This window comes from Gnatocerus cornutus, chromosome 6 (genome assembly GCF_029298725.1).
Source record: "Gnatocerus cornutus isolate USDA-ARS CGAHR chromosome 6, icGnaCorn1.1, whole genome shotgun sequence".
NCBI classification, from domain to species: domain Eukaryota; kingdom Metazoa; phylum Arthropoda; class Insecta; order Coleoptera; family Tenebrionidae; genus Gnatocerus; species Gnatocerus cornutus.
In genome coordinates, this window is record NC_142238.1 from 18,914,043 (window position 1) to 18,936,015 (window position 21,973).

The window sequence follows — 21,973 nt, forward strand, 5'->3', positions numbered from 1 at the left end:
TTAGAAACCTTGTTTACAATAGCGCCTTTTAAACGAGGGTAAAAAGATGCCACATTAAAATGCTCTTCTTATCTCGCAGTCAAAGTGAAAGTTGAAAAAGTGTACTTTGGAAATTTTGATTTATGGGCCGAACTTTACGGCGATGGTTCAATAGCCTTGGAGCTTTTTCACGGCTGATTTACATAACAGTCTTGTGTAACTGTGCTTACCTGCGCCGCCGAAACTAAATAATTGCACATTATGGGGAAATGGTCGTAAATCAGCGCGGATTGTTGAAACGAAATTCTAGTGCAGGACGAGTGAAAATATGCAATCTGACGAAAGCCGTGGTGCGTTTATTATTAGACAATTCAGCGTCTGTGTTGTCGAGTAAAAATTTTTGCTGTTGGTGCACGTGGTGGTCATCCGCATCGAAATATTCAAAAAGTGCAATAAACACGGGTCGTCGTAGGTGAGGATGGCGCGTAATTAATGTTTTATATTTTGTCAGACAATGGGCGGCCATTTATCAATCTCGAATATTTAATTAAAACATGCGGACAACGGATTCATAAAGATTTATGTGTTTCGAGGCGACGATGTTCAGAATTGATTTAATTAAAATTTTGTCAGCCCCACTATAAATTAGAAAAACTCACCGTGATTGTTATTCTTACAAAAGCGAGTTTCCTCTTCCTGCGCACCATCGTAAAGAAATCATAGAGCAACGAAAGAAAAACGTCTGTTTATCGTTCGACGATCACCATCCGAGTCCGTTCACTCGCCACATGTTCTCAGCCATGAGGAAACGAAAAATTGCTCAAGTATCACCGGTCTGGAAGGAAAGTCCAGGCTTCGGTGAAGGTGTCCAAGACGGTCGTCATCCCGAGATTTAAAAGTGCTTTTGGCGCGCACCACAACGCATTTGACCGCGACGGCTGGCGTTCATTAAACGACACACGATGACATCTTCATCGGACGAGTTTTTCAAAGACGCGGCTCGAATGACAAATTTGCGACTTTGGACACGCCGACCACGACCGCACAAGCGAATGTTAACTTAAAACAGCGAGAAGCAAACGCGGGCTGACACTAGAATGAAGCTGCTGGACCGACGCCGGTAATCCCGCACTTGTGTTGAAGCGCCGCGACGCTGTGCTCATGCGTCCCCCGCCTCCTGCAACAAAGGCATTAGGAATATCGGAGGCGTTTGTGTTTATTCCCCGAACGTATCTACCAAGCTGTCGGCCCGTGACTGCGAAACTTACATTGAATTACATTCGCGTGCAAATAAACTTTTTGAATACGAACGCTAATCTTGGCACGGAATGACACCCATATTTTCGGAGGCGATACTTTTGAGGAAATTCACGCCGCGCGCGCTCTTTGCGGGAACGACGCTAAACCTGTCAACGGCAATCGTAAAGCTTTCAACCGCGGATTCGTTTCGACTTCCTCAAATTGGGAGAGCGCCGCCGTGGAGGAGGTCCTGCGAATCCCATGGAACAAAACGACAGCAGATAAACACCAACTTTGCTCAACTACTGACCACAATAAAACTGATTTGCGGACGCCGTCAACTTGGACTTATCGCCGCTTCTACTTCTTTATCACAGCTTTTCCGATTTTTCGCCTAATTAAACCGTTCAATAAATCAATACAGTAAACACGAGTACGATATGTACGCCTATCGTTGCGTTGTTTAATTCATGAACCTCGGTGGAAATGTGGATTGGCATCATCCAAGCTGCAACTTCAATCTGGCGAAGTCTCTGCTCTGAACGGAATGCTAATTCGACGTTTCTGAACCATGCCGCTTCACCGGAACCAACGTATACCGGGTGTTCCACCGATTTCTGAACATAGGGAAATAACATGGGAAAATGAATTTTATTTTTTCCTGCTCTCTCGAACCTCCAAATTGAATTTGGTCAGTGGTGGATTATTCTTTGAATGATTCTCAATCAGACTGTAATTTTTTTAATTCGATGCTTTTACGGCATTATTCACAAAAATCAAATTAAAAACGGTTAATTTTGAATTTCCCGCCGGAATGTCGGTACAATTCCAAACTAACCTCACTTTGTTCTAAGCTCAAATTGTTGATTTCCGACGTAGGTAACTTCAATCTGTGCAAAAATATGGTTAAAATTTAACAAAATGTTGCGAAAACTTTGAATTCTTATTAAAAACAAAAACACCGATGTTTGGCTGTGTTTTTCTGTTCGACAGTCCCTGCCAAATATTTTTTGTCGTTCCAAACATGCATCTGGACTCTTGGTGAAGCAAATAATCCCTTAACAGAGCTTGAAAACGAACCAACCATTAGCGTTTGCCAAATCCAAAGTAAAAGAGAGATTCCATCCACATCAGCCTACCGAATAACAAAGGTACACAAATTTAAAAGCTTCAAGATGCAAAAACACCAGAGATGACGCCCTGCAGACTATTGTGAAACAATGGTTACCAAAATTAATGACAATCAAGGACTTTTGAGAAATGTGTGTTTTACGGTTCACGTGAAGTGCGAAACCCAATAGTCAAAACAACCGAATTTGGGCTTTAAAAAATCCACATCGAAATCGACAGACAAGTTCGCCAGTCCGAAAACGTCTGGATTGGGCTTCTGGGTCATCGCATTTATTGGACCATTCTTTATAAATGGCTCGTTGACAGGGGCGCGATACTACCAATTGCTGACGACAAACGTGTTTCCAGCCATCGGCATCAACGAAGATCATCAAATATGGTTCCAACAAGACGAGGCACTTAGCCATACCTCGCAACAAAATATAAGACTGTTGAGAAATCAATTTCAAGTGTGCAAATTTTTAGATGTAAACTGGCCTGCGATTTTTTCCTATGGGGATTCATCAATGAGAACTTATATCGCGGTGGAAGAAGTTATCCAAATACTCAAGAGCTAAAAGAAGAAATAAGTCAAATATGCACCCAAGTGACACCAAAAATGTTAGCAAATACGAGGAGAAATTTCGTTGCTAGATTGTCTTTTTGTACTGCTGCAGAGGGGGGATTTTTGAGAATCTAATATAATTCCAAACGAACTGGATTTTTCCATCTTACCAAGACAAGCAGCTGAGAGAAAAAGAAACGTTGGCGGTGCAGCTTATGTTGCCTTTTAATTGAATGGTGCAACAAATTTCCAACTCACAAAACATTTTTAATGGACTTCATCGCGTTATTAAATCGATAAAAATTGTCACCATCTGTTAAGCAGAATCGGTAAAATTAAGGCTTGAATAGCCTTGATCTCCGTTTTTAGACTACAGTGGCTGAATCTTTGTTGAGTAACACTATTCAATTAATACTCTACTTTACTTTTTTTAACCAAATAGGTTTTATTTACCAAACAATCAGGAAAGCGACAAACTGCAAATGCTACAACTGAAAATACCATTTTTGAAACGACAAAAAATATATGGCAGAGACTGTCGAACAGAAGAACACAGCCAAACATGTTTTTGTTTTTAATAAGAGTTCAAAGTTCTCGCAACATTTTGTTAAATTTTAACCATATTTTTGCGCAGATTGAAGTTACCTACGTCGGAAATCAACAACTTGAGCTTAGAACAAGAGTTTTGAAACGTTAGACATCGTTGTTGGTCCTCCAAAACGAATGAACCTCCAAATCTTTAAAAAGTGTGGTTAGTTTGGACTCACTTCAATTTCAATAGTACCGACATTCCGGCGGGAAATTCAAAATTAACCGTTTTTAATTTGATTTTTTGAATAATGCCGTAAAAGCATCGAATTAAAAAAATTACAGTCTGATTGAGAATCATTCAAAGAATAATCCACCGCTGACCAAATTCAATTTGGAGGTTCGAGAGAGCAGGAAAAAAATAAAATTCATTTTCCCATGTTATTTCCCTATGTTCAGCAATCGCTGGAACACCCGGTACACGTTTGTTTTGTTTATTTTTATCGCGATTTCTCATATCGCCGGAGCAGGGGGCACAAAAACTCGAACTAGACGCTAATTACTTCATTTCGATGGTCAAAATTTCGTTATGCGCATACTAAGTAGCTTTCAGCGGCACCGTTAATCATTTTTTCGGAAACTCTAATCGAGATAAGCGTGTATTTGTTCCAAGAGCCTAATTAAAGTAATTAATGGAAAATTCACGAAATCTTACGGTATTCTCCGGCATTGACACTGACGATGATGTATGGTCCCGGGTACGATAAAACTTGCACTTGGAGTGCATGTTGTACACATGAAGCGTAGAAACCGTTATTAAATATGCATATCAGTAAATGCAAGAATATCCAGAGGGTCCCGACTCGCATACTTCACATGCGTTTATTAATTCTAGTGGCTGAGGACTCACCTAGATCAAGCTCCCGTTATTTAATTAAATCTTACGTTTTATATTGACAAGGAAGCATTTTCATGGTCTATTAATTACGAATCGAACGGGGGTAGCCAACATCAAACTGAGCATTTTTATCTCGTTAATTAAAACAGTAGGTAGGTGCAATAAATTAAACAACTTCCGGTTACAAAATAAAACAGTTATTGCAGTCATTCCTGTTAATTTACTGTCATAAGTCATAACAATTTGTGTATCCGCCGTAGTCGATTTATGCGATAACGTGTTACAAATTTGCGCTAATCATTTTCAAATAGAAAAATTTTGGGACAAAGCCGACGCTTCCCGCTCGCATGTCTTTGCGGGGTCGAAATTTGCATTAGATTGGGTTAATTAGGCACGAGAGAGGCGGAAGAGCCGCGTCGAAAATATTTAAAAGCAGCTGAAAGCAGTGATAATAATTTCATTTGGAGATTCATGTTCTAGCTTCGGCTCCGCTTTCTCCGTTCATGAAAAACCCTCACGCCAACGTCAGTTCACTACAGTTAATCTGAAAGAGATGAATTAATCCGAACTCCATGTCAGCCAAACACTCTAATTTATGGCGCACAGGAAAACGAAATTTTGGCAGCGTTTTATCTAAATTTAAAATCTCTGTCGGCGCAGAAACTACCGTGTAATTAGTTAGATTGCATTTTATTGTAATTAAAAAGTTTGGGGTGGCATCAAAACATGTTGACTTTGTTTGTTCCTTCGAGGAAGAGATATTTCTCCGTTGCTAAAAATTCTCATCCAGTTCGCACTTCATATCGAAAAATCGCGCGATAAATTATCGGTGGCACGTAAACACTCTAAAGGAAGGTTATAATGTTATCCGCCGGCTTAGAGCAATGTGTTGCTGCGTTTTATTACCACCTTAACAACCCTCGTTGTAATAATTTATTAACTGAGATTTACATAAATACCACTACTCGGGAATCTTGTAAACAATTAGGCGAAAAAGCCGATTTTGAGTGCTGGAAGACGGAATTTTGTGATTATTTTCGTTTGCATTTCGAAATAAGTTCCGAGGCCCAGCTGTCTTTTTCACATCAGGCAGCGTTCCCTTGTGAGCTGCTGCTTCTCCCAAACACACATGGCATTCCACTCAGTGGCGTGGGAGGAAATCGCATTGTCTCTCTCAGCAAAGTTCGTCTCCACCGCCATATATAATGCGTCATGCCTCTGCCTGTCTATCTGCTACCAAAGCCTTAGAACGCCCGCCAGCTACTAAATCAATACCCAACCGAGATCGTCCCACTTCACCCCTCTTCATAAAACCCAACAGCTCATCTTCACCCAGCACATTTGGAAAATTGAAAATTTACGCCGCTCCTCAAGACACAGATTGTCTCATCTCGTAACTGTGCCATTTGCGCGTTTTTTAGGTAATCAACACGATGATCGCCGTCACGAATTTGTATCTCGCGACGTCATTTATTATTCAAATGAAGGCATGTGCTCAAGTCAATTAACTTGCCATTAAATAAATTATGATTTCCTTTTAATTAACGCTGCGCGGAAACGACAAAAATGGGCGCACCTGAGCCCAGCTCGCGAAGATGTTGTTCAAAATTTCGGGGCCAAACAAACAAATCAACTCACAAAGAAATCAAACGCAGATAAAAATAATTCGGTTTATTGGTACAAGATTTATGTTTGTCTTTTTTTAAATTCATTATAATCTCCCCCGAATATAAATTATGTGTGGTGTTGCCAAGCAAGTTTATAGTTTCGTACAGTTCCATCAATTTTTCCCGTTGACGATGATAAATCCGGTGCGGCCTAAAAACGTGGAATTTAGCCTTAGTTTTTTTCATAGGTACAATATATGCCCCCAACAGCTGCGCAAGATCACGTGACAGCCCCAGGGTGACGAGTTGGTCTTTGAGGGTAGTTCGAACGTGATAGAAAGAGAGCTTCCACATTCCTTTCAGAAGCGGCATTAACGAGAGAAGGGGACAAAATAAACACAAACTTCGCACAGAAGCCATTCTTCATGAGCATGTTCGTCAACAAAAATGGAGGTCGTCGGAACGATCTCGTGATTTTTATAGACGAAAGTGAAAGTTAGATAGACAATTACAAAGGGAGATTGTGTATCGGGCGGTGTATCAGGCACAGAACACGAGTTTGATTTGGTAATCAGCTAGGTAATTCCGGTACCATAGGGTGTCTCTTACCCGAGACACAGGCGGCACAGAAAGGCGACTAATGGGACCGTGACACGATACCAGAAAATTACAGACTGCGAAAATTGAAGTCATTTTGTGATATGTTATTTATGGAAGAAATTACCCAAACTGAGACAGTCAGGAAATTAGTAACGGCCCCCATTTGAATTAGAAATATCCCCACTATTAATGGAATTCCGATGGAATATCATTGACGCACATTTAGCTTCACTCTTAAAGTAAAATTTTCAAAAACTGTTCTTTCATGCCCGACATTGTTGTAATTTAGTGCACTGATTGATAATGTCATGCCCACTAACCTGCCCAAATTTTATTGCCATAGATCGAAAATCTCTGAAATTACAGGTTTTTATAAAAAAAGTACTATTGTGCTTCACCCTCAAAGTAAAATGTTCTAAAATTGTTTTTCATGCCCGATATTTTTGCAATTTGGCACAGTCAATAGTAATGTTAAGAACAGTAATTTCTCTAAATTTCATTGCCATAGAACTAAAATTCCCAGAATTACAGATTTTAATAACAAAAAAGTTCAAAATTTTGCTTCGCTTCCAAACTGAAAATTTCTAAAATTAGTCTTTTATGTACAATATTATTGTAATTTGGCACACTTAATTATAATGTCAAAGAAAGTAATCTCAACAAATTTCAATGTCATAGAGCAAAAACTACTAGAATTACAGGTCTTCATTAGAAAAATCGAAATTTTGCTTCACTCTTAAAGTAAAATTTTCAAAAACTGTTCTTTCATGCCCGACATTGTTGTAATTTAGTGCACTGATTGATAATGTCATGCCCACTAACCTGCCCAAATTTTATTGCCATAGATCGAAAATCTCTGAAATTACAGGTTTTTATAAAAAAGTACTATTGTGCTTCACCCTCAAAGTAAAATGTTCTAAAATTGTTTTTTATGCCCGATATTTTTGCAATTTGGCACAGTCAATAGTAATGTTAAGAACAGTAATTTCTCTAAATTTCATTGCCATAGAACTAAAATTCCCAGAATTACAGATTTTAATAACAAAAAAGTTCGAAATTTTGCTTCGCTTCCAAACTGAAAATTTCTAAAATTAGTCTTTTATGCACAATATTATTGTAATTTGGCACACTTAATTATAATGTCAAAGAAAGTAATCTCAACAAATTTCAATGTCATAGAGCAAAAATTACTAGAATTACAGGTCTTCATAAGAAAAATCGAAATTTTGCTTCACTCTTAAAGTAAAATTTTCAAAAACTGTTCTTTCATGCATGACATTGTTGTAATTTAGTGCACTGATTGATAATGTCATACCCACTAACCTGCCCAAATTTTATTGCCATAGATCGAAAATCTCTAAAATTACAGGTTTTTATAAAAAAGTACTATTGTGTTTCACCCTCAAAGTAAAATGTTCTAAAATTGTTTTTTATGCCCGATATTTTTGCAATTTGGCACAGTCAATAGTAATGTTAAGAACAGTAATTTCTCTAAATTTCATTGCCATAGAACTAAAATTCCCAGAATTACAGATTTTAATAACAAAAAAGTTCGAAATTTTGCTTCGCTTCCAAACTGAAAATTTCTAAAATTAGTCTTTTATGCACAATATTATTGTAATTTAGCACACTTAATTATAATGTCAAAGAAAGTAATCTCAACAAATTTCAATGTCATAGAGCAAAAACTACTAGAATTACAGGTCTTCATAAGAAAAATCGAAATTTTGCTTCACTCTTAAAGTAAAATTTTCAAAAACTGTTCTCTCATGAACGACATTGTTGTAATTTAGTGCACTGATTGATAATGTCATGCCCAGTAACCTGCCCAAATTTTATTGCCATAGATCGAAAATCTCTGAAATTACAGGTTTTTATAAAAAAGTACTATTGTGTTTCACCCTCAAAGTAAAATGTTCTAAAATTGTTTTTTATGCCCGATATTTTTGCAATTTGGCACAGTCAATAGTAATGTTAAGAACAGTAATTTCTCTAAATTTCATTGCCATAGAACTAAAATTCCCAGAATTACAGATTTTAATAACAAAAAAGTTCGAAATTTTGCTTCGCTTCCAAACTGAAAATTTCTAAAATTAGTCTTTTATGCCCAATATTATTGTAATTTGGCACACTTAATTATAATGTCAAAGAAAGTAATCTCAACAAATTTCAATGTCATAGAGCAAAAACTACTAGAATTACAGGTCTTCATAAGAAAAATCGAAATTTTGCTTCACTCTTAAAGTAAAATTTTCAAAAACTGTTCTTTCATGCCCGACATTGTTGTAATTTAGTGCACTGAGTAATAATGTCATACCCATTAACCTGCCCAAATTTTATTGCCATAGATCGAAAATCTCTGAAATTACAGGTTTTTATAAAAAAGTACTATTGTGCTTCACCCTCAAAGTAAAATGTTCTAAAATTGTTTTTCATGCCCGATATTTTTGCAATTTGGCACAGTCAATAGTAATGTCAGGAACAGTAACCTGTCCAAATATAATTGCCAATGAACTGGAATTACCAGAATTGCAGAAAAGAGATTTACAGAATTACAGAAAAAAGTTCGAAATTTTACTTCACTCTCAAACTGAAAATGTCTAAAATTAGTTTTTTATGCGCACATAACACACTCTCAAACTGAGACAGTCAGGAAATTAGTAACGGCCCCCATTTGAATTAGAAATATCCCCACTATTAATGGAATTCCGATGGAAAACGCATCGGTAAAAAATTCCACCGCGCTTAATTTCCATGTTGTAATTAATAACAATTAAAAACCGAATCAGTTCACCGAAACCGACTAAAGATAAATCGCATCAAAATTTAAAAGTAACCGTTAGCGCTAATTAATGTCACTTGTTATGGCCGACTCGATTAATTTCCACAAATATTTCCGAATGTCGCTTTTTCAAAAATAAAAACTACTCGATTTGATTTATGCACTTCTAAAGATATTAATTTCCTTTTTCATAATAATTTAATATCTTGTTAGCAACCGGTTTATTTATTATCGCGAGTTTTAATTAGGTGTTTATACAAAATAGAGACTGCAGAGGTGAAATTTTAGTTGCAATGATCCCAAACGAAAACATGCGAAATTTATGGAAAACTTAATTTATAGCGTGTGGACAGAAGCGTGTTTATCGACATCATTTATATTATCGTCTATACAGAGTAATTGATTTTGTGCGATGATATATAAATGCCCGGCTTACAGACATTATTTTTGCGCGAGATCTGTTTGTTTAGTTGCGATAAATAAACGGCGGTAAATAAATATTCCCAGTGAACATTTTTCCTTAGGGTAAGACCCCATGGATCCCTTTGTGTCCGACCACCCCGACCGGATCTAAATCCACTAAATCAAAGGACACTGGACAAGGAGACCCTTGACCGAAAATCCAGTTTTCCCACAATTAGGCATTGTCTTAGTACGTTACTTCATTGCAGCCATCCCGTCTCCATCGTAATTTATTACCGTTACTTTCCCCACTTTTCCGACAATCATAGTTTTCCTTCCTCGCTGCTTTATCATTAAACCGCCCCTAGGCTTTTGCAGAATCGGACCACTTATTGGATGAATTGGGAATAAGAGAAAACAGTTTCGTTCGAGAGGGGAAAAATTTGCAGGTTTGAGGGTTGTAATAGTAACTTAGTAGAGTTTCCGATTTTTGCAGAAATATTGGAGCGATCGCTGACCCGTGCTCCTCCAGGGAAGCGACATTTCGTCCGACTCTAATAAATTCTATATAAAATATAGATTGCGAATCGTCACCCCAAAGAAAACATGAGTCATGCGTTGGGCTTTTTCTCCTTCTTTTTATGCTTGCGCGAGCGGAAAAGTTGGCGGAGTTTCTAGTCACAATCTTGGAAACGAGCGCAAATTCTATCGGCGCAAATTAGCAAAACACCAAGTTTGGGAAAATATTGTCAACAAAATTCCCCCGATAATCTACTTCTTACGCTTTTACATTTCTCTGATAGTGCTATCACTTTTCCATAAACTACACACCTATAAATTGAACCGACACTTTTACGGCGATAACACGCAGTTGAAATTCTACTTATTTCTTATCTGGTGATAAGCGGCAATTCGGAAAATTCGTGTCTATTTTTATGCAGCTCAAAATTCATTATGGAGAAATGCCGGTAAATTAATTTAAGAAGTGATAAGACTAATTGCATATTATATTAGTGTCAGTGGTTGATTAATCATCGATTAATCAGGGATTGCTCACCTGGAAGTGTCGAAAGTAGAGCGGCTCACAGTCCACGGTGGAGCAATCCTGATGTGACAATTAGTTGTGGATGCATCGACAGCAGAATACGGTTGCAAACCAGCGACCGTAAACCAGTTACGTTGGTTGTTATGTTGGCGAACAACAGATTTACACAACATTTTGAACATCACAGTTATAGTTAATTCAAATTAGTATTATATTAGATAGGCGTTTTTTAATAAACAGTAGTATTGATAGAACCATGGTGGTTGTCCTTACTCACCCCCTCAACATGGTCCTTCGAGCAAACTAAGTGTATCGTCGTGGCAAAATCTTGTAAAGTGTGCAAGATTCAAGTGGGCAAAACGTTGCCAAATTCCTATAGCTTTCGCGAAACGGGAGTGTCTGTTCGTGGAAAAAAGTGTTTGTGCCAGGAAAGTGAGAGTGCTACCTGGTGAAATGGAAGAAATCAACGACCTGGTAAGCGAGCAGCTGGAGTGGAAGGATGAGCTTACAAGGAAGTTGATAAATATGAAGAAAGACTCCAAAGAGAGGAAGACGGAGCACTACCTACATCAAAAGGCCGCAGAGATAGACGCAATTGTGGCCAAGCTAAAATCTAACCATGCGAAGATTAAGGCTCTAGATCGGGAGCAAAAAAGTCAGTATTTCGTAAACAATAGCTACAGCGGAATTGAAGCAGCCTACATGGAGGTGTCAAGTTACATAGACAAATGTAGAGATCTGCTTAAAACCAAGGTAGAATCAGCTGAAGAAGTTGAGCTGAAAATGAACTTAATCGACCAAGCCCGTCGGATGGAGCTGTTGAGAATTGATATTAACAGTGCAAAGACGGCAACAAACGGATTCCGGCAGTATTCTGAAGACATCAGAACTCAATGGGAAACCATCCGAGAAAAGGAAGTGGAACTCTGCAGGTGTGCGAGGGGCAACCGGGAGTCCAAATATTTCAAAGAGGAATGGTTTGGCACGATGCGTGCAGAGTATCGTGCAGTGATGATTCATTTGGAAGAGAAGATGAAAGGTCCAAGCGGAGGTAATGGAACTTCGGGGTCAACGAGTGTGGTGCTGCCAAAGATTAAGATACCCGTGTTTGAAGGCAAATACGAAGAATGGCCCACATTCCAGGACCTATTCACGAAGATCATTCACGCAAACACAAGTCTCAGCAAGGTGGAAAAGCTGCAGTATTTGAAGACGTACGTAAGCGGTGAAGCGCTACGGGCCATTCAACATTTTGAGATTCTTGAAGACAACTACAGCAGTGCTTGGGATGAACTTCAAGAAAGGTTCAACAATAAGAGGTTGATCGTGAACAAACTAGTGAACAAGATCTTGCAACTACCATCAATGAAGGAGGATGACGGCGCAGAGGAACTGAAGACGATGTACAACACAGTGAAAGAGTGTCTAGAAGCCATAAAGCAGCAGAAGATTGAGGTTTCATCGTGGGATCCAATCATTGTTTGTGTGATGGCAAACAAGTGGAATTGGAAGACCAATGAAAGCTTTGAAGCGTCGATAGACAACCCTTTCGAAGTACAATCCTTGGAGAGTGTGCTGAAGTTCTTGATGAAAAGATTCCAGGCGTTGGAAGCAGTTCATCATCTTGGAAAGAAGTCGGAACGAGAAAACGCAAGAAGCTTCAAGGAATCTCCAACATCAAATAAGGCAAGTTGCAAATTTTGTTCTTTGTCTCACGCAATTCATGCATGCCCTGAATTTAAATCGCTTGATGCTGATGACCGGTTTAACTTCGCGAGGGAACGGAAACTTTGCTACAACTGTTTGAGTCATGAATTTGGGAAGAAATGCTACTCGCAGAGTAAATGTCGCGTATGTGGGAAAACTCATCATACCCTAATGCATCGGGATGAAGAAAAATCGGTCAATCAGAAGAAAATGGAGTCAGAAAAAACAAAACATCAACTGACGAAGGTAGCAAGTCACATCGCACGTCATGACGAAACGGTTTTGTTGGCGACAGCATTAATTCGAGTAAAGAATGCGTCTGGGGATTTGGAGTACTTGCGAGCGCTCATTGATCCAGGATCGCAAGCTGCTTTTGCTACGGAAGAAGCAGCCTGTCAGTTGGGACTACCTCGGGAAAGAATTAGAGCAAAAATTTCGGGGATTGGGGATGTGAAACCCAAAACTAGCAACCAAAAAATTAGAATTGTTTGCAAAGCAAGGATGCCAGGAGCATTCGAATTAAAGACAGATGTGGTCATACTTCCGAAGCTAACCGAAAAAACACCAGAATGCCAGATAAATTTCGTAGAAGACGACTGGAAAAACGTGGTCATTGCGGATCCAACGTTTTACACCCCAGGGCAAATAGACATTATCTTAGGTGCAAAAGAGTACCGCGAGATATTGTTAGATGGAATGAAGAAAACAGAAAATGGACTACTAGGTCAGAATACGCATTTCGGATGGATAATATCCGGAAGCAGCTCAGGTTCAAAAACGCGAGGCATCAAACTGTGCAGCTTGATATCAAGAGCTCAAGAAGACCAAAACATAAACAAGTTTTGGGAGGAGCAAGAAGTTTCAACGGAGCAGCAGCTGACAAATGAAGAAGAAATGTGTCAGAAGCGGTATGAAGAAACAACACAACGAGACATGGATGGAAAATACGTCGTCAGAATTCCTTTTAAAAGTGATGATTCTAAACTTGGGGAATCTAGGTCACGGGCGGTCGCAAGGTTACTACAACTCGAAAGAAGACTGAGTAGGCAACAAAAACATTGTAAAGATTACAACGAGTTCATGCGAGAATACGTGCAACTAGGTCATATGACAAAAGTTCCGAAAGAAGAGGAAAGGACAGGAAGATACTACATTCCGCACCAATCGGTAATAAAGGAAGATAGCTCGACAACTAAATTAAGAGTGGTTTTCGACGCATCTTGTAAGAGTAGTAACGGAAAAAGTCTGAATGACATTACGTTAGTTGGACCAAGAGTGCAAAGTGAACTTTGTGACATCTTGTTGAGATGGAGAAGCAACAAGATAGCTTTTAATGCAGACATAGAAAAAATGTACCGTCAAATTAAAATCCATGAAGATGATCAGGAGTATCACCGAATACTATGGAGATTTTCAGAATCAGAGCCCATTCAAGAGTTTAGATTGACTACGGTGACGTATGGAACTGCGTCAGCACCGTTTTTGGCAGTTAGAACCATCCAACAGTTGGCAAAAGACGAACGCGACACATATCCAGAAGCGGCTGAAGTAGCTACAAAGAATTGCTACGTTGATGACGTGTTAGCTGGGGCTGACACAACTGAAGAAGCAATTGAACTGCAATCGGAATTGATAAACATGTTTCATTCGGGTGGATTTAACTTAAGAAAGTGGTGCAGTAATGACAGCAAGTTGTTAGAAACCCTCTCAGAGCACCTGAGAGACAACAAACAAATAGAATTCGCCAAGGACGAGGTGAAGAAATCGTTGGGAGTATTCTGGGCACCCAATGATGACACAATCAGGATTAAGGTCAACACAACTACGTCAACGAGTGGGAAATTAACGAAGAGGACAATTCTGTCAAGTGTTGCGAAATTGTTTGATCCACTGGGAGTGTTAGCACCAGTCGTAGTGACAGCCAAACTGATTGTGCAGGATCTTTGGAGAGGTCAGCTAGACTGGGATAATCAAGTTCCAGACGAGGTTGCTAACAGGTGGTATGAATTTCTTAAGACTCTGAAGGAGCTTGAAGAAATTGTCATTCCAAGATGGACACAACAAGGCAAGAATTCGGTTCAAATTCAAGTACATGGATTCTGCGACGCGTCAGAAAAGGCGTATGGAGCGGTGGTTTACCTGAAAGTTACGAAACCAGATGGGGAAGTGACAGTCAGTTTGCTTGCAGCCAAATCAAAGGTGGCTCCAATAAAAACAAAGGTAACCTTGCCGAAGTTGGAATTGTGCGCAGCGGCACTGTTATCAAAACTCATGCATCGAATAATAACTACATTATCATTGGAAAAAACAGAGCTACACGCATGGTCCGATTCGATGATAACGCTAGCATGGATAGCTGGACAACCAGGACGTTGGAAGACCTATGTAGCCAATAGAGTCTCAGAGATCCAACGTACAAAAAACGTTAAATGGCATCATGTCAGCACAAAGGACAATCCTGCAGATGTGATCTCACGAGGGCTGGATGCAAACAAGTTAAAGGAAGACGAGCTGTGGTGGAATGGTCCAAGTTGGTTGAAAGAGGAGGAAAAATGGCCAAACGTCGCAGTAGAAGAAGATACGAAGATAGAAGAAAGAAGATGCATGCATGTGAAGGTCACTCATCCAGCAGAGCCAATCTTTGCAGCATATTCGTCGTTTACAAAAGGAAAAAGAATTTTGGCATGGTGTTTGCGATTCATTCGAGCCTGCAGAGAAGGAAAAAGCAGCGGTCCGTTGGCAGTGCAGGAGTTACTTCAATCGGAAGAATACATGGTAAAAATGGAGCAAGGTCAATGTTTTGCTGACGAAGTAAAGAAACTGCAGAACGCAAGGTCGGTTGGCAAACAAAGTGGGTTGATAAACTTGAACCCATTCATTGACAACAAAGGAATTATGAGAGTGGGTGGAAGATTGAAACATTCACTACTCAAATATGATGAGAAGCATCCAATAATCATCTCAGGAAAAGGTGATCTGGGGAGTCTCATCATCAGGGAAGCGCATCTACAAACTCTTCATGGAGGTAATCAGCAAACGATAGCCTTCATCAGAAGAAAGTTTTGGATAACAAACGCAAAACGAGCCGTGAAAAAGGTCATCAACAATTGTCCTACTTGCATTCGTTATCGTGCAAAAACAGCAGAACAGCTGATGGGTCAACTACCCGAGACTCGCGTCAGACCAGTGTCAGCGTTCACCAACACCGGTGTCGACTACGCAGGACCTATCCAACTAAGAGTGTCAAAGGGAAGAGGAAATAAGTCGTATAAAGGATACATAGCGGTGTTTGTCTGTTTAGCAACAAAGGCGATCCATTTGGAGATTGTGAGCGACATGACATCGGAAAGCTTCATGGCAGCATTGAAGAGGTTTATGTCTCGCAGAGGAATGAGTGCGAACATTTTCTCAGATAATGGAACGACGTTTGTGGGCGCAGCTAAGAGGTTGGAAGAAGAAGTAAGCGAAATGATCAAGGGTTCCGACATACAAGATCAATTAGCAAATAAGGGAATTCAGTGGAATTTCATCCCTCCATCGGCACCGCACTTTGGGGGTATGTGGGAGGCTGGAGTAAAATCTACAAAGCACCACTTAAAACGTGTCATTGGCGAAAGTACATTAACGTACGAAGAATTGACGACGTTAGTCAATCAAATAGAAGCATGTTTGAATTCACGTCCACTGTGCACATTAACCGAAGAAGTTAACGATGTATCAGTGTTGACACCAGGACACTTTCTCATTGGAAAGGAGTTGGTGGGACCAACCAATCCCGTAGCGTTAGAAAGTTGTGACGGTCTAACGGGAAGATGGAGAGTCATCCAAAAGATGAAAAAGGACTTTTGGAAGGCATGGACGACAGATTACCTACACCAGCTGCAACAGCGAAACAAGTGGCAGTCAGAAGTAGAAAATTTGAAGCCAGGAGATGTCGTCTTAGTGAAAGAAGATAACATCTCTGCCAGTAAGTGGCCGTTGGCGAAAATTGAACAAGTTCATAAGGGACAAGAAGGATTGGTAAGGGTCGTGACAATTCGAAGAGCGTCCGGACTGGAAGCAAAACGCCCAATTCACAAGTTGGTGAAGATTCCAACAGGAAACCAGGAGGATTCAAATAATCAAGGGACAAGCACAACAGGAAGTGGTGGAGCTTCAACCGTTAGGGATTCTGGATCCGTTTCATAACTACTCCACATCAGGGTTGTCGCGAACTTAAGTTAAGCCAGTTAGATTTCTTTTGTTAATGGGAATTAGTTGTAATTCATGGGAAACTAGTACTTAATCATGTAGCAATTATTTTAAAGGGGGATTAAATAGTTGTAATACGAATGCCATATACTATAAATAACTTGATGTGAAACAAAATACTGTGGTCAGCTGATGTTTCAGTGTATCATCCAGGGGATCAAGGCCGCAGTACTCAACCTTTAATGCCACGACTGAGACAACATTCTGCTGGAGAGGTCCACAACCCATTTCGTCGCCCTCGCCAATATGATTAATCATCGATTAATCAGGGATTGCTCACCTGGAAGTGTCGAAAGTAGAGCGGCTCACAGTCCACGGTGGAGCAATCCTGATGTGACAATTAGTTGTGGATGCATCGACAGCAGAATACGGTTGCAAACCAGCGACCGTAAACCAGTTACGTTGGTTGTTATGTTGGCGAACAACAGATTTACACAACATTTTGAACATCACAGTTATAGTTAATTCAAATTAGTATTATATTAGATAGGCGTTTTTTAATAAACAGTAGTATTGATAGAACCATGGTGGTTGTCCTTACTCACCCCCTCAACAGTGGTAAAAGCTCGCCTCCCATGAAGAAGAGTTGCTGGCATGTGACGAGTCCTGGCAGATTCCCGTAAAAATAATAATTCACGTACATAATAAGCTAATAAAGTGCGCTGTAGTAATTATGAAATACGCTTAGCCGTAAATTACAAGATAGTATCTTGCAAATTGTAATAACAACTACTGAGTCTGCATGTGAGTCTACAAACACAACTCCTTCAGAGTAGGTGTAGGCAAACAAATAAATTCAGCATTCGAAGCTGCTTGTAATTAGTCTTGGTAGCTACACGTTTACATGTCCCCGATATCAGATTGTGTAAATGATGCATTTACAATTATCTGCATACGTGATACTCGTAATCAACTGCCTTTGTGCACGCAATCGCCGCTCTAAATTAATCCACTCCAACAACACAAAAGTCTGCATTTTTCACACACAAAAGCTCATCTTGCGCAATTCCGACCCTAGTCAACCGCCGCACAAATGATTTTTACGACACTGTAAAAACTTTCTCTTCTATTTTTTCGTCGCTTCTTGGGATTTTATTGTTTAGAGATTTTCGGGGGATGGGGTCGTAAATGTCGATGTTACAAAATAGAAGAGCAACTTTCACTTCATTGTGATCATTGTATTTTTTTCGGGTTTTTGAATTCCGGTTGCGTGTCGCTACGTTTGTCTATTATGTATTTATTAGTTGGATGGATGGGTTTTTAAAACGACTGAATTTAAATATGGATAGTGCTGGACGGAGTGAATCGATAAATTTTTCATGGGAATGCAAAGGTGCAGCTTTTGTACAGGTGAGTTTAAAGACCCAGCCGATCGATCGAAGGAAAATTGATGCAATTAATTCCGTCTAGGAAACAATGCGCACAAATTCGACATCTTTTCAACAACAATAACGACGATTTATTATTATAAATTCCATTGTCGGCGTTTTATGCACGTTAAAATTTGCATAGAATTGTCATTAACGTTTTCTTTCATTTTTAAAGACATATTTTCAAAAATTTACCACTTATGCCCAACATTTTTGTAATTTGGCACACTGAGTAATAATATAAAATATAACTACCGCCAAGTTTTGATACGGAAAAGTTCGAAATTTTGCTTCATCCTGAACTGCAAATTTCTAAAATTTCTCTTTTATGACCGATATTTCTGTAATTTGGTAGACTTAGTAACAATGTCAAGCACAGTAACTTCGCCAAATTTCATTACCAAAATTACCCGAACTACAAATTTGGATACAAAAAAAATTGCTTCACCCTCAAAGTAAAATTTTCCAAAACTGGTCTTTTATGCCCGATATTGTTGCAATTTGGTACACTGAGTAAAAACGTCAAACACACTAACTTCCCCAAATTTTATTGACATAAACCTAAAATATCTGGAATTACAGAATAAAAAAAAGTTCAAAATTTTATTTCACTTTCAAAGTAAAATATTAAAATTGGTCTTTCATGCCCAATATTTTTGCAATTTGACACGGTCAACAGTAATGTAAAGAACAGTAATCTCTCCAAATTTCATTGCCATAGAACTAAAATTACCAGAATTACAGATTTTAATAAAAAAAAAGTTCGAAATTTTGCTTCGCTTTCAAACTGAAAATTTGTAAAATTAGTCTTTTATGCACAAAATTAATGTAATTTGGCACACTTAATTATAATGTCAAAGAAAGTAATCTCAACAAATTTCATTGTCATAGAGCAGAAATTACCAGAATTACAAGTCTTCATAAGAAAAAATCGAAATTTTGCTTGACTCTTAAAGTAAAATTTTCAAAAACTGGTTTTTCATGCCCGACCATGTTGTAATTTAGTGCACTGAGTAATAATGTGATACCCACTAACCTGCCCAAATTTTATTGCCATAGATCAAAAATCTCTGAAATTACAGGTTTTTATAAAAAAGTACTATTGTGCTTCACCCTCAAAGTAAAATGTTCTAAAATTGTTTTTTATGCCCGATATTTTTGCAATTTGGCACAGTCAATAGTAATGTCAGGAACAGTAACCTGTCCAAATATCATTGCCAATGAACTGAAATTACCTGAATTATAGATTTTAATAACAAAGAAGTTCGAAATTTTACTTCACTTTCAAACTGAAAATGTCTAAAATTAGTTTTACAATTGTCTGTTATGTCCGATATTTTTGCAATTAGGCAAACTAAGTAATAATGTCAAGCACAATAACTTTCCCAAATTTCATTGCCATAGAGCCAAAATTAGCAGAATTAGAAGTTTTGATAAGAAAAGTTGGAAATTTCGCTTCAACCTCATAGGAATGTTTTTTTAATTGGTTTTTAATGCTCGATATTTTTGTAATTTGGCACACTCAGCAATAATGTCAAAACAGTTTCTTCTAAAAATTTCGTTTCCATAGAGCAAAGGCCTTAATTAAAAAAATATCAAAATTTTGCATTAACGACAAATTGAAAATTTCTTTTATGATAATTTTGTACACTAATTGCTAATATCAATAACTCTAACTTCCCTAAATTTAATTATCACTGCCAAAGTTAGAGGTTTTCATAAAAAAGTTGGAAATATTGTTTCACCATCAACATGAAAATTTCTAAAATTTGTCTTTTATGTCCCAAATTTTTTGGTCCACTCAGTAAAAAGAACAGTGAACTCCCCAAGTTTCATTGCTATAGAGCCAAAAATTACCAGAAGAAATTCGCAGAATCTTTTCGGTACAATACAGAAATTAATTCTGTTCATTCAAGTCGTCAGAGTGGCCAAATTAAGATCATTAGCTGTTCCCAGTTACTTCAATAATTCGTACCATTTTGATTAAGCATAAAAAAGTGAACCTCGGCCGTTAAATTTGTCGATCATCGCCAAAAAAAACCCTCATATTTGTAACCTTGATCTTGCTTCAGTACCCAATATAATTGGTTCTCTGCACAATAAAAACTTGCTATAACTTTCAACGAAATGGCCTTCTGCACGAGGAATCCGCCCATAAATAATGCATGAGCAGAACTTAAAATACCACCGTTACATGTACGACATAGTAAAAAACAATCACCTACATCCGAATTATGACAAATTTATTTTGTTTCAACAATGAATTTTTTGTGGGCGATAACCGAACCACGTGAAAATTTATGAAATAGTGAATAAATCGTATAGAAGTTATCGGCGATTAGTTTCGGCATGAAATCGCGGTAAAGCCCCAAGAGGGATATTTCGCCGCTTGATATTTAGAACCCACTCCGGATCCCGGAAGGAAAATGCTGGCCGCTCCGGCGAAAAAGTGAACGTGGATCTCGAATATTTCAATCCGACTTCATTTGCAAAATCAATCCTCCAATTTACAATTATAATACAATGTATAAGTATCCGAAAATGGTGGAGTACGAACAAGGAAAAGGCGGATCTCGTTAGAAGAAAACACGTAACTCAAATTGTCCCCACGAAGGGAGGAATTGGACGAAAACACACAAAATCCCATGTCGTCACAAGTGTTGATAAATAATCATCCCTTATCATAATCACGTTAATTCGATGCATATTTGAAAAGGTGGCGCCGAAGAGGGCAATAAATAAACGACGTTATCGCTACAATTTACACCGCCAGACCGTGTCCTAATGCTTCCATCAAACTATGGACTGAAACGCCTAATTGCCAAAAGCTTTCGTGTTACCACCCCTCTTTGGGGGCTCTTAATTACGACCGACGCACTCCACCAAGTCCCAAAGAGACGACGCCTTTCGGCCCGTTATGGAAATGCCGTGTTGGGTCACTCACCGTTGGAATTTGGATCCTCCACCAAACCAAGTATCCACACAACCTGAAACAAAAAAAATCAACTTGAAAACGAATTTGTCTTATTCCGCTCGCTCAAACTCACCCCCCAACCCTGCGCCATCTACCGCCAACTCGTCGAACCGTTTAGTTCCCCATTTTGTCCGCGCTGCGTCGCCACGTCGCGCCAAAATTTAAAACTTTCACCCTTAGCATCATGAAACGCATCGCAGCGTCGCGACGTCCGTCCGGACAACCACCTACTAGGCCTGCCAACTGCTCTTTTCTTTTCTTGAATTATGATATCATAATTCACGAAATTGCCGCCAGCTTCGTCGGAAATACATTTATTTTCGTTGGATTTTTTTAAGTTGAGTTTATCCTCGGCTTTTGTATAAAACACAAAATGCTGGGACGCGATCCATTAATTATGTCGGCACGTCTAGGGAATTGTTTGGGCAATTTTTGTAATTGTTGTGGAAAGGGACGATTCTTATCAATTTTGGCGGAGTTTTATTCCAGTTCATTCAGACATCAAAATAAACGTGGGCTGCGTTTCCGGTTTCGCGTCCCGGACCGGGATGAGAAATGGCCGTAAATTACGTCCGAACCATGTTATTACCGATACAGAATTTCTAAATTGGGCTCGCGTTTACAATAGGAAAATTGGTGGTCTAAGCGAATTAGAACTCGAGGTACCGTAATAACAGTCTTACCGACTTATTATTGACCGAAATCAGATTGTAATTAAGTATACAGGGTGTCCCAAAATTCGCGAAACAACTTAGTACAAAAGTGCATGCATTATTGCCAGAAGATTATTGTAAGAAGGGAAAATTTTTGCAATTGGTTGCTGCAACAGGTGCAAGATGATCCTCAATTTTGTAGAAACATTATGTGGACCGAGCAGCAAATTTTTTAAGAGATGAATTTTACAATACTAGGAATT

General features: G+C 38.8%; 2 protein-coding genes across 3 annotated transcripts in view; one reads left to right on the forward strand and one right to left on the reverse strand.

Moving 5' to 3' along the window:
- The window catches only part of LOC148173649 (homeotic protein antennapedia-like), a 109,432-nt gene that overhangs the window by 46,284 nt on the left and 41,175 nt on the right, over positions 1–21,973 (reverse strand). The window contains exon 1 of one of the 2 annotated variants that reach the window (XM_088039403.1): positions 639–1,151. The exons of the other annotated variant lie outside the window; for it this stretch is intronic. The gene's annotated coding sequence lies outside the window, so the exon portion shown is untranslated. Of the gene's footprint in view, positions 1–638; positions 1,152–21,973 lie in introns of those variants that run through there. 2 annotated transcript variants of the gene reach the window in all.
- On the forward strand, positions 11,209–16,681 carry LOC148173650 (uncharacterized). Its single transcript, XM_088039909.1, has 2 exons — positions 11,209–16,482; positions 16,562–16,681. The coding sequence occupies exons 1-2, from the start codon at positions 11,209–11,211 to the stop codon at positions 16,679–16,681; spliced, it is 5,394 nt and encodes a 1,797-aa protein (XP_087896035.1).

Coding starts and splice junctions, on each gene's coding strand:
- LOC148173650 (XM_088039909.1), top strand. CDS start 11,209: ATGGAAGAAATCAACGACCTGGTAAGCGAGCAGCTGGAGTGGAAGGAT. Junction 16,483..16,561: donor ATAAGGGACAAGAAGGATTG/GTAAGGGTCGTG, acceptor AGATTCCAACAG/GAAACCAGGAGGATTCAAAT.